A 13339-nucleotide genomic window follows, 5' to 3' on the forward strand; every position below is an offset into this window, starting at 1 on the left:
CTCTCTCTCTCTGCGGTTGACACCCGGTAGGTGAAGTTGCCAATGGTCCTGGGCTGAGAAACTGGCCAAACCCTCCCGGAGTGGGATGTTTTCTCCGCTGCACTCTGGGCTGGTTTCTATTCAAATGTGGGTCAGGGGTGAGGAAGCCTAACGTCATAAGCTTGCAACATGGCGTCCCGAAGGCTGTGAGATGAGCAAGAGGATGGTAAATTGAGAACGCTCCTACCGATGTAATAAGGTATTTAAACGAAATTATTCTCTTTTTAGATTAATTGTGAACGCGCGTTTGGGTAGGTTTTACGTCCGTTTCGGTCGGATCGTATTTCTCGGTGGCTGAAAGGATCGCAAGGGTTTTCGGTGTTACGGTGGATTTTTTTTCCACGGCGTGCCAACAAAAAAGGGCTCCGCTGGTACCTATTCTGGCTCTACCAGCCTGCTTGGCAAATCGAAAAATCTCACTTTATGTGCACGAGTTTAACCAGGCTCCTGCTCGAAACCGCAAGTAAATTGTTTACAAATGTTGTGGATTTTATATCAGCGTTGTGCGTAGAGGAGATGCCCCACAGCACGACTCTTTACCAAATAATAACCAGGCTGGCAGAGCACATTAGGCGAGAGAAAGGAGCCACCTCGCTGCGTCGCAGCACTTGCAAGAAATGTTGAAATGTTTTTCCTCACTTTACCTCGTTTTCTCTTTCTTCTATAATCAAGTGTGGTTCGTGATTTGTTTACCACAGTGTAGATTAATGCGCGGAAGGTCTTCCTTAATTTGATCGCTGTCATATTATCAAAACAGATTACTGTGATTTTATTCAAATAGTAAATTGCATTTAATTGCTCAAGTTAAAGAATTCATTCTATGGATTTTACGCATGATGGTTTGTCTAATCAGCCTGATAGTTATAGAGATCTTTCACTCGACACCTATGTAGACTAGGCTACATTGTTTATATGTAGGTTAAGCTACCTTGGTCGTTAGGTTGGACTAATTAGGACATTATCTAACAGGCTTGGCTATGAAGACCACACAGTTTAGACGCAAATAGTTTCTGTTTTAACCATGTTGTCTTGTAAACATGAAGGCTATCAATGTATGGGTTTATATATGTTACTATACTGTATAGGTGCTGCATACTTCCACTGCTACACATCGACCATCTTTGTGATCGGCTACAGTGTGGATGTAATGCTACATTAGCTGCGGTTACATGAGACATTTTTTTCATTCTGAATGAAATCATTCCTAAGGAAGATTGCCACGCAAGTGTTTACATGAGCGATACATATAACAATCGCATTAAGATGTGCGTTTACATGCTCCACAGTATGTAATCAGAATCAATAATAATAATCAGAAAAGTTTCTGACATGCGCAAAACACCGAATCCAGCACTCCAATATGGGCTTGCGTTTTTAAAAGATGGACCTGCGTCGGTTATTTTTTTTACTGCTGTTCTTTCTGATGAAGCAACAGTTTTATCAAAACATACGACTCCCTGAGTGTCAGAAAAATAAGTTTTGTTTTGCCCCCGCAATGATTAGCTCCATTTGTAATTTTTACCGCTGTAAACCGAAACTGGCCCGGAGAGGCGGAGTCAGGATTTGATATAAAAACGGGCTGCACCGCCTCAAGCCCAAGCGCCTCGGGGTTAATAACAAGCACATCTATTCGAATCCTCCCGGAAAAAAGGGTAACGTTATTGACGTTACTTACGTTAAATGCGCGAGTATGTGCAGAAAGAGGCGAGATAAAGAAAGTGATCGGAATAAGTATTTACATGACGAAATTTTATCCATCAACCGGATTATGAAAGGGTTAACCACCCCTCTCAAACGGAATGAAATATCATTCGGATCGGCCAGTTTATTCTGATTGAGGCGTTTATATGAGGCATTGTTATTCTGATTGGGCTTCTATTCTGATTAAAAGGCTCCATGTAAACGCAGCTATTGTGACCCAAAACTGGTTTGCTTTACCAGAAACAGTGCTGCGTAATTTTCGACCACACAGTGTTTTTAGGGTTTAAATTGGCACTTCGATTAACAAAAAAGCCAGATCAATATGTTTGATGTATGATTATTAAACTCAAATCCAGGCTGGCCATTAGTCACTTGCTGGCTAATATTATTGTGTATGTGCTCAGGTGTGAAGGCAGCTCGCCTTCTCAGGTGATTAGTGTGGTTAAAGTACCAAGGGGCATGGAGATAATAAGGCACAGGAATGTCAGTAATGTGGGTTCCCTTGACGGGCTGTTGTTCTTGTGTAAGCAAATGGCATTTTAGTTCCATAAGCATTTCCAGTATGGGTATGTTAAGTACATTGTTTATATTGTTTATTTCCAAACACGAAATATTGTGACTTCACAAAATGTGGTCTCTATACTGGTAAACAAGTTAACAATGTGAATAACAGTGTAAAAAATTAGCTCTCACAAAGTTATTTTGCCACAATTGACTTAAAAGTGGGTCATTTTTGCACTACAGTCGAAAGTAAGTGTCAGAAGAAGCCAGAGGTGCTTGTCTATCTAGTGGTAGAAAGGTCTGTGTCTGTGTATAAAAAGTGAGTCTGAAGTTAATGTCAATGAAGTCAATGTTTTGCCTGTTTTTTTTCCTGATTGTCTGTGACGAAATGTGGTTTTGAAGTGTCAATTTGTATCCTACTCACACCAAGTTTTCTATTTTTTGTTTTTTATATGGAATACATCCTTATGATTCAAGAATCGGGTCATTTGTAGGTGTAACCACATGTTAGGTATAGGCGTTTTGTTGCATGAAGGTCAGGGAGTTGATTTAAGAATTTTGAAGATGTATAGCCTATATCTTTTTTTTTTCAGTCCATTTACAGACATTTGCAATGTATTGGGGAAAAAGTCACCCAGAAATGTAGTTGAGATGTGTGTCTTTGATCTGTCAGTCTAAATATTGGCAAAACAACTGCAAATGCAGCTTAAAAGCACAAGCTATTTCAAGACTTGGCCTCATTTGAATACATTTCTCGCTTTATATTCAAAATCTAATTTGGAGAGGCTTGTAAAGCTGGAATAGGGCACCTGCATAAATACTGTGTGTGTGTGTTATGGTCACAATGCTGCTTCGGTTATCGCAGTAAGCTTTGAAATCTGCCGGTGCCAAGCCCTTTTTTTCATGTGGTCCCTTTATTATCTAAGACATTGTTTCTTACCAATGTAATCGCTTGGAGAGAGATATGCAAACATGAAGTGCGAGAACATTGTGTGTTTTCATCATTACACATTCACTTTCAGTTGGTTGATTAAAAAAACATGTTTTCTGAAACTCTTCTATAGCAAGATGGCTTCTTTGCCAAAACACTTAGAGCAATTAAAGAGATTATTTGGCCTATGACCAAAAGTATAATGAAGTAACAGTCGCATTGCCAGGCCCGCCCATCTGGATGTTGTAGCTGTTGTGGAATATCACTATGTTGTTCTATAAGTGATGGACAAGTTGATTTAGGCCTTTTAGAAAGACCATCAACTGATCAATGTGACTAGTTTGAATGATTACTATGGACCGGCAAGTCAGGCCTTGAGGGTAATATTAGCCTTATGTGTGTGTGTGTGTGTGTGTATGTATGTGTGTGTGCGTGGGTTTGTGTGTGTGTGCCTCATGATCGGCTGGTTGGTCTTGCCCCCCCCCTCCTTTTCCCCTCCCCTTCTATACACACACACACACACACACAGTATCCTGTGTACATTGTGATCATGGCTTACAGTGGCGTGTGTGGGCAGCACTTGCACTAAGAAGGGTACTTAGGCTATATGTTCTGCTGACATGTTGGACTAGGACTTATGGATTGTGCTAGCCTGTCGTATCCATATAGGTCCGTCTGTTCTGTCCTGCTTGTTCCAGGCAGTTTGGTTTGTTCAGTGGCTAAAGCACCTCGGGGCAGGGTTGTTGTTGTTCTCTAAGGAGAAGAAACAGTCCTTGGAATGTAGTGCTGATAGCCAGAAGGTTGTGCAGTGTTTAAAGGCGGAGGAGGTGTGTGTGTGTGTGTGTGTGTGTGTGTGTGTGTGTGGAAAGGGAGGGGTGGAGGGGTGAGTAAGGGGAGGTGGCAGCTCTGTAAAACGTTGGACCATATAGGATCTTTCTTTACCCAACATGCCCTCTGTCCTTAACAAGCGCATTAGGCACTTGGTCATGTGGGTCAGTGTGCTGCTTTATGTTTTTTATCTCGTCTACAGAATTCATTCTTTCAAAGCAGACTTCACTCTGCCATAGCTATCATATGTTAACATGTTAGTGAAGTGGTTGATCAACTTTTTCTTTATTTAGTGAAACAATCCACAGTTCAATACATGTTGACGACTACTGGTAATCTGTATTGCTGGTAGTCTAGAAGCTGGAAGTCTTTCAGCAGGTTCGGAGAAAGGCCCAAGCAATACTAGATGACAAGTCACACATACTGCACAGTGAATTCAACCTCCTCCAATCATGTAGCTGCTTTCTAGCACCCCAGTGTCAGACTAATCTAAAGAAGAATATACCTTTTATACCAGAAGCAATAACATTTTCACATAAGAATCATGAGGTTTCTTACATTGGATGGTTATAATTTCAGCTTTATGTGTATAACTGCTTACCTCTGCCTGCACGCTGCACTTTAATAGCACAAATATGCAAATGGCCAACTGTTAATCTAGTAATCTGTCCTGTTTTGGCTGTTTTTGTAATGTGATATCTTTATTCTATGTCTGGTTTTTAATGTTTGCTTGTGCCTTTTATTTGCGCGCTTTAAACTGCCCCATGTGGATAAATAAATGCGTAAATTTGTATTGAATTAGATTTTCCCTAATCATACTGTGGTGATTGTGCCTATAAAAGGTTAAAAGGGGAGGGGACTGTCCCCAGGTCGGGCCGCTGCATCGATCGTCCTCATGAAGATAAATGTATAGGAGTGAAATTTTGGGAAAAGATTGTGTTTAATATTACTGTGTGCATGAGAAAGTATACCAGTTACCCCCTCTAGACTTGGCTGTGCCCCGAGGGTCTAGTATTACCAGTGGATGACATACACACCATTAGCACTTTAGTCATTCACAAGCTGTTGGTTGGTTGAGCTGTAGGAAATACAAAAAATGTAACATGCATAGTCCCACTTCATCAGACCAGGGAAAGAGATTCAAGTTTCTCCAAGAATACTTTGCCATACATTGTATATCTTACAGTAGTCATTATAGTCACCATGTACCAACTTGATGTAGTTCTCATTGGTGTTAATGCCCTTCCATAAGAAGATCCTAAAAAGTAGTAATTGTTATTTAAACATATGTGGTTTATATAGACAATACAATAGAAAAAAGATGGTGATGATCCATGGGTTTGATTACAGGTTGAGGTGCATGTACTGTATGTGTGTGGAAGTCTTGCCTTTGGCTTTGTGTGTGTGAGAGAGAGAGAGAGAGTCTTGCCTTTTCTTCTCTCTCTGCACAGCACTGGCACATCTGGGGTACGCAGCGACTAAAGGCCCCCTCCTGTGATGAAATGGACGGGGCTCTTTTCATTCCACTGCACCCTGGGCAGGACTGTGTTTGTGTTCAACATGGCTGACCTGCCCGATGGAAAATGAGTCTTAATTGGAAGGGTTCCACCCGGACTGCGGCAGGGGTACAGTAAATGATGTACCCCCCCCTCCCACCTCAGCCATGCAACACTAGGGTCACTGCACCTGCTCACTAGCATTTATATCCAACAATTTTGTAGACTTTCTCATTTCTAAGACCGGACAGATCAGCCTTTACCTATTGTCCTTCTCACTGTTTTTGAGGCATTATACAGCAAGACTTCTCTCCAGCAGCTTTTGTGAAGAGATTATGTCCAGAATTAGATCAGTGTCCAGGAATTCCAGTAGATGCTCTAGATACATCACTGGACCTATATAAGGAAATGGTGTTAATGAGTAGAGGTGAATACAAGACTGTGCGGCATATTTTATAATTCTTGTGTAAAGAAAAAAAAAGAATTGAGGTTTTATTAGGGCTTTAAATTGATAACTTTTACAGTTTGAATTTGATTGATTATTTCTCTAACAGACATTTGTCACACTGTGGTTTCTACAAAGTTTCTACAATTTTTTTTTCCTCATATGCGAGCAAAGCCACCAAGCCATTTTAGGTTAACTAAAAGACTAATGTATAAACATTTGTGTGTTATGAAGAAAAATAACAACAATTCAATATCACAGAATCTCTTTAGTGCTGACATTTTCATAATGAGAAGTGTATGTTGCTTTTGCTATATAGCTACTACTCTGTAAGTTTTCTCATGTCGATTATTTAGACCAGGAACAAATTAATGTAACATGAATAGTTCATTTTATTCCTGTTTTCACAGTGGAATTACGAATACATTCACGCTGTACAGTAAAATGGTGCTACTTTGTTTATTCAGGTAGGCGTTACACAGGTATAGAGCAACCCACAGAATGGCTAGGTGAAAAGCGCTGCTATTCTATTTCATCTCCACTCTGTGTTGTCGGCCACCCTTTCACTCAAGAGAACAGAAACGCAGATAATTGCAATACCCGTGAGTACAACACAGATCAGCCTTACCCATACAGCAACCCATCAGCCATGTTGAAATGGCTCTGAGCTGGTTGCTAGGTGTTTGTATTTCAAACTGGCTTTGTACCATCCCCCTAACCCCTCCCCCACTCCCTCTGCCCACCAGCATACACTCTGGGTGTGTATTGAGTGTACTGTGTGTGTGTGTGTGTGTGTGTGTGTGTGTGTGTGTGTGTGTGTGTTGAGTGTACTGTGTGTGTGCGTGCGTGCGTGCAGCAGGGCCTTGTGGACATGATGGGCTCTTTCTCTGTCTGCTTGAAGCATGCCTCACCTGCATATCCTTCTCTTCTCCCCCTCTTCTTCTCCCGCACAATGTGGCCGTCTGCACAGGCTGACAAAGGCATTACTGTATGTTGTTCAAAGGAATCGGTGTGAAAGATCAGCCTGCAATAAAGACTAGGTTTGAATATGTTTTCAGAATCCTACTCAGTGGTGTTTTCCCTTAGTCGCCACCAGTAAATCTTACTCAGTAGTAGGGTGTGTGTTCTTTACTAGTTGTTGCGCCACTGGACTTTGCCTCACCTCTGCCCTCTCTCCTGGCTGTCTGCCCCTCTATTCAGGAGATTAGTACCACAACCCACCGCTCTCACAGTCACCTTCACTGCATGAACACGGACTCCAAGAGATAGGTTTACCAGCATATTGTTTGATCCCCGGACTGCTTGGAAAAGGGATACAAAGACAGGAAGCAGTTAATGAAGTCAAACCAGATCATCCGGATCTGTAGTGTAACCTGTTTAATTTAGAGGAGACTGCCATTAATTCAGTGCTGGGGGCCAAGTGAAGCTCACCAGTTCTCAGTTCCAAGTCGACACACGGACATCTTATCCTGATCATGTAGGCATGTCTGTTTAGTCTGTGTAAACATCACACTGTCACTGTCTGCTCAGAAGTAGGTTCATGAAAGAAGTCAAGGTTTGAGACTAAGCAGGAGGGCGCTGTTTTTAAAATAAGGCTGCCCCCTCTATCATTAAGCCACGGTCAGTTTTTGAAAAGGTTAACACTGCGGGCAAGGTAAGCTGATCCTGTGCCTGTGCTTAAGGGCAACATTTACCCTGGTCCCTGGTCCAGTCCCAGAGCTGGCTCTGGTTGGTATGTGGTGCCATATTTGGTCTGAGAATGTCTTGTTTCTCCGGTGTCAATAATTTATTATGGCCCTCCTGGCCGCCACCTCGCCATCTCTCAACCGTCTTGCCAGACCACACCAGCTCTTGCAGAGGACTTAAAATCCAGGATCCAGCCCTGTGGAAATACTGCATTCAGTTAGCCTACTACTTAACATTAAGTATATGAACTAGGCATTCTACACATTGGAAGCACATTTCCAGTCAGTGTAGTTCTAGTAGCATCATCCTTTCCTAATGCTTCAGGCTGTGATACTTCAATATTTGAGGTGTCGCTTGATAGCCTACACAAGGTATTGAAAATGTTAATACAACGTACAAAGAGTGCTAGGCGCTCACAGATGGAGCTGCCATGATGGTGCAGGCCTATCTGTCCCCTGTGGTATTAAGCCTGTTTTCCTGGGCAGCACCAGTGGTAGGGGGAGCTGGGCCTACACGTGTCCCACCCTAGCTGCATATAGATCAGGCATAATCCATTAGCAGCTCCCTGGAATCCAGCCGGCACAGCACAGCACAGCACAGGAGGGGCCAGGGGGAGAGGGCAGCCGTGTGGGTGATGGGGGGGGGGGGGGGAGGAGAGAGAACGAGGGATGAGAAGAGGAGGGGGGTGGGGGAGGGCTCTTTTTTTTTTCTCCTGAGCTGGCTTCTCTACTCTCAGCCCAGCCCCCTTTTACGTCAGTCTGCTGGAAAAGCCTCTTGAATCCCCCCATAAAGCCTGCAGAGGTGTATGTGTGTGTGTGCTGGAGAGCGACTTGACTGATATATGGCTTCCTGGCTGGCATCATAGTGGAGGCCCTCTCTCTACCAGTCCTCTTCTCCCTCACTGCCTGCAGGGTTGAGTGCTGTTCACCCTTGTAGCACATCCTCTATTTAACTGCTGATCAGGGTTATGTATTATAGTATAGCTCATTGTGAGTCATGTTGGGCACAGGGATGTGGGGAAGTATTCCTGGGATCTGCCTGCATGCCCCATAACAGGGTGGTGAGGGTGGGAGGATAGAGGGAGAGAGAAAGGACAAGAGAAGCAGAGGAAAGAGAGGGGGAGGGGAAGACCATGGGTAGAAGTGTCAAAGCGGAGGAGGCAAGCCCAGGCCTGGACCTGAGAGTAATGATCACTCCAGCTGATTGTATCAGCCAGCCCGAATATTTGAGCCAAGCCTGTTTTGATACATCAGCCAGCAATCCTTAATTTACAGCTCTTATCTTTTTGTTCATGTCCTCATCAGCCAGACCAAACAAATTCTTTCCTATATTTCACTTTTTTCAATGGCAACTCTTGTTTTCTCAGTAAAATCATAAATGTAGGGCCTTGGCCACAGCATTTTATAGCCTTCAAGTAAGATTGGTAGGCTGTTGCGTTGCTGCTCTCTATAATAGAATGTTCTCACAAGAAATAGTTGACAGGCTGTGATGTCGGTGCAGTCTGTCGTCTTTTTTTTTTTTTTTGGGGGGGGGGGAAATCAGATTCCTTGATGAAGCAAACCGATGCACCGGGTAATTGAACAAAAACATATTGTGTCTTTTTGTGCAGTTGATCCTGGCTGATATGCAATCTAAATTATTCTAACCAGAAAATAGGCTGCGCAGGCCGCTTTGGGGTCTGCGGTTTTAAGAATGAGCTTTGTCTTGGTACACTATCTCAATGATCAAAACATTTCAGCCCTGTGAAGAACCCTTATTCCAGAGGGGGTTTAGATAAACTAAGTTCTGCTGTATGTGTTTGCATTCAGGTCTGGTGCTTTTGGCACTCTGGTATGGTTAGGGAACCACTCCAATATTTCCAGCTTTGTATTATGAAAGATAACTCTCAGTAAATCTCTAGGTTGGCACTGGGTTGAAATTATACATTTTTACATTTATTTATGGCTCGAGTGAAGCATCTTCCTGCATTATAGTATAATCTCCTGTAATACGGTATACCCTGCTCTGATCAGGGGCATTAAGGGTGTGTGTCCATTTTCCCAGCATGTCCAAGGCTTTAAGAACATGTTAAACATGAGTCAGGGACAGACCCTGCTGCTTTAGCCAAAACACACTATTAGTGTTACCATTAGACTTGAGCTGTGGATATATTCTTTTGGCATTGTAATTCTTTACGTTTGTGGATTCAGTCACAGAGTAGAACTAGAGCACAATAGTGTGTAATAGGTGCTCAGTATGTAGTAAAACAGTGAATGAGATTCATCTGTCCTAATTCCATAAATGAGGGCCTCTCTGGAGGATCAGGTGGTGCTGTCCCTGTCTCTGAGCCACACCCTCTCCCCCTTCTTCTGCCCCAGCTCCTGTGTAGTTTTACCTGCTCAGGTGTCACCTAATCCCTCCCCCCGGCCCTGCAATGCCACCGACCCCCACCCCCAGACAATGGGGCAGGGCTGACATTACCATGACCTAATGGAGACTAGTGTGAGCTGAGCTTCCAAAGAGGGCACCCCACCGAAACTAGAGTTACGCTGTTTAGATAGGGAGGAGAAGCTGAGAGGGAGCAGCTTAGAAAAGTAGATATTTTACCCTTCTTCTTATCCGCCCCTTTGGCTTTTGTGCCAGAACAGTGGCAATGTGTACAATTCAGAACTTGATACATGTAGTGTAGCAATTTGTTTGAAAAGGAAGAAGAGAGGGAGGCAAGGGTTACTGTTTCTCATCTACCATGTGATTATGTCGCGTGCTGTGCTGACAGTTTGCTAATTTCCCCATGAGGGCTAAAAGCTTAGATGGATTTACTCTCACCAGGATTCATAACACATGCATCTTGAGTGATGTTGTTAGATCTGCCAGACGCATGCTGGCACTCTCAGACTATAGATATGTTTTAAGCCTCTAATGAACTCAAATCTTACCTAATGTGGATTCTCTGCCATCTCTTGAAGGCAGATTTTGAATATTTTTTTCTCCTGCTGTTTATTTGTGGTCTAGTAGTTAAACTTTTCAAGCAAGTATGGTTTAAAGAAGACAACTTTCTCTACAATATCTGAGTTTCAGCATAATATTCCTCCATGTTCCACTGTAAAACTAATCACTGCCTCTTCTCTTTTTTTCTCAGCTTCAGGTGGTGTTCGTGTAGGAAGAGAGAGAGAAGGAAAGAAGGAAGGTGGAAATGGAACTGCCAAATCATGCCAAACAACTGCTGCTGCAACTCAACCAGCAGAGAGCCAAGGGCTTCCTGTGTGACGTTATCATCGTGGTGGAGAATGCGCTCTTCCGTGCCCACAAGAACATCCTGGCGGCTAGCAGCATCTACTTCAAATCTCTGGTCCTCCACGATAACCTCATTAACCTGGACACAGAGATGGTTAACCCCTCTGTGTTCAGACAGGTCCTGGACTTCATCTACACTGGGAAGCTCCTGTCCTCGTCGGACCAGAGCAGTGAGCAGAACTTCAGTGCCCTCCTAACCGCAGCCAGCTACCTCCAGCTCCATGACCTCGCTGCTCTGTGCAGAAAGAAGCTCAAGCGCAGTGGTGGGAAACCCCTGCCAGGTAAACCCTCCACTCCAGGTCCCCTTAGCCGCTTACGCCTCAACAACCAGCGCCTTTCCTCCTCTACCCCTGCTGGCCCTAACAACCACTACCCTCCCACCCCTTCCGATGCCGACCAGCCACAGCCAGATGAAGGCCTTCGGGACAAACTCTCAGATGATGAGATGTTTGTCGGCAGCTCTGGGAAGAATGGGAATGGGGGGAATGGCAGCAGTAACGGTAACCTCAGCAGTGGAGGAAGTGCTGGGGAGCCAGACCTTGGACTAGACCTGTCCAAGAAGAGCCCTCCCTCTGCGGGCACAGCCACTGACGCCCTCAGCCCACACAGCAACTCCCAAGAGTCCCCTCAATCTGCCTCAGTATCCACAACCAACAGTGCCTCACTGGACGACTCCTCTGCCACCCTACCAGGCATAGACGCCTGTGGCTCAGAGTCCATGGAGCTCAACCCCAAAGCCCCCGAGGAAACTCAGAACCAGCCTGATGGACCCCCACCCCACAAGAAATCCCGACAGGTTGCTCGGAAGAAGGAATGGCCTAAGAGAGAGGCATCAGGGCTGAAGTCTGAAGACCACGACAGGCCCCTTGTTAACGGGGTGATCGTGGGTCCTAAAGAGGGTCGCTCCTCTAGTGGTGGGGTTGGAGGGGGCAGTGGCAGCAGCTTTGCTTCTGACCAGTCCTTCCAGTGTAAAGAAGAGGAGGAGGGAGGAGAGAATGGCCAGGACCACAGTGAAGAGAGTGGGCAAAGCGATGGAGAGAGCGGAGGAGGTGGAGGAGGAACAGGAGGGGGACACCACAGCGCAAACTATGTGTACCGCCAGGAAGGTTTTGAGCCAGCATTTGGAGACAACCTCTATGTGTGCATCCCCTGCGGGAAGGGTTTCCCTAGCTCTGAGCAGCTCAATGCTCATGTGGAGACACACACTGAGGATGAGCTGTACATCAAAGAGGAGGGAGGGACCTTTGTGAAAGAGGAAGACGAAGAGGAGGCAGAGGACCTCTCTGCCCCTGTGGGTCCCTCCACCTTTGGTGGCTCTGAAACGCGTCCGTTCAAGTGTACAGTCTGCAGTAAGAGCTACAAAGACCCAGCGACGCTGAGACAACATGAAAAGAGCCACTGGCTGACCAGGCCCTTCCCCTGCAACATCTGTGGCAAGATGTTCACCCAGAGGGGCACCATGACGCGCCACATGCGCAGCCACCTCGGCCTCAAGCCGTTCGCATGTGAAGAGTGTGGCATGCGCTTCACACGCCAGTACCGTCTGACGGAGCACATGCGTGTCCACTCTGGGGAGAAGCCGTATGAATGCCAGCTATGTGGGGGGAAGTTCACCCAGCAGCGCAACCTCATCAGCCACCTGAGAATGCACACCTCACCCTCTTAGAAACGCATCAAGCCAAAGAACTCTGGGAATAGAAACAAACCTTTCTCTATTTTACCTTTTTCCATCTCAAAAGCAAAGAAACGCACACATATACACATTCACATGCAGACACACACATTTTTACATATTGATTCCAGTTTACGAGCCCCTGGCTAAGAAAATTATGTAGCCGTTGGCCAGAGTGGGCTCTTGGTGATGGTGGGATCATGTCATCATCTATATCAAGTGACGTCTGCTCATCTCTCAGGAGATCTGGAGGGACAATTTACTCCTCTGTCTCTCTCCAAAGTCACGAACCCATGGTGGAGTGGCATGACTTCTGCTCTGTGTTGTAAGTCTGTTAAATGTGAATGTGGGTACTGGTGTAATGTCAAACCCCCTCATCTCATACCCCTCAGCAGTCTCCCACTCTTCCATCTTTGAGCATCAAGTCTTTGAGTTTTTCAGATTGATCCTCAAATGGATAACTTCAGAATCCCCTCTGTGCTCCAGTGCTATTTTGACCAAAAACCCATGCAAACATTACAGGCAATAATTCAGCAAAAGATTATTTTTACCCAGACAGCTTTATATCCTTTGTTATGTTGGTGATGGGGATCTGTATGTAAGAGGAGGGGTGACCAGGTTTGGGACCATCTCCATGCTTTAACTGAAAGTCCTGAAAGGGGGTTCCAGGTGGGATGACATTGGATCAGGTTTTAGTTATTACAGACGACAAACACTCAAAATCCTCTCTGCAGCTGTTCACAGGGCTTTAGAAAGGACATTCTTTT

The 13339-nt window shown here is 44.8% G+C and overlaps 1 protein-coding gene across 1 annotated transcript; it reads left to right on the forward strand.

Annotated features, from left to right (window-relative positions):
* The first annotated feature begins 171 nt into the window (after positions 1-171).
* Positions 172-12942, forward strand: LOC139647897 (hypermethylated in cancer 2 protein-like). The gene is made up of 2 exons (XM_071523902.1): positions 172-238; positions 10746-12942. Exon 2 carries the CDS (start codon positions 10800-10802, stop codon positions 12564-12566), a length of 1767 nt encoding a protein of 588 aa, XP_071380003.1. The 5' UTR covers positions 172-238; positions 10746-10799; the 3' UTR covers positions 12567-12942.
* Positions 12943-13339: the final 397 nt, after the last annotated feature.

This window comes from Centroberyx affinis, unplaced genomic scaffold (genome assembly GCF_046629955.1).
Source record: "Centroberyx affinis isolate AG114_WGS23_722 - 3 ecotype Tasmania unplaced genomic scaffold, CSIRO-AGI_Caff_v1 ptg001129l_1, whole genome shotgun sequence".
Lineage (NCBI taxonomy): Eukaryota > Metazoa > Chordata > Actinopteri > Beryciformes > Berycidae > Centroberyx > Centroberyx affinis.

Excerpts from the sequence above, each read along its gene's own strand:
- LOC139647897 (XM_071523902.1), top strand. The coding sequence starts at position 10,800 with ATGGAACTGCCAAATCATGCCAAACAACTGCTGCTGCAACTCAACCAG.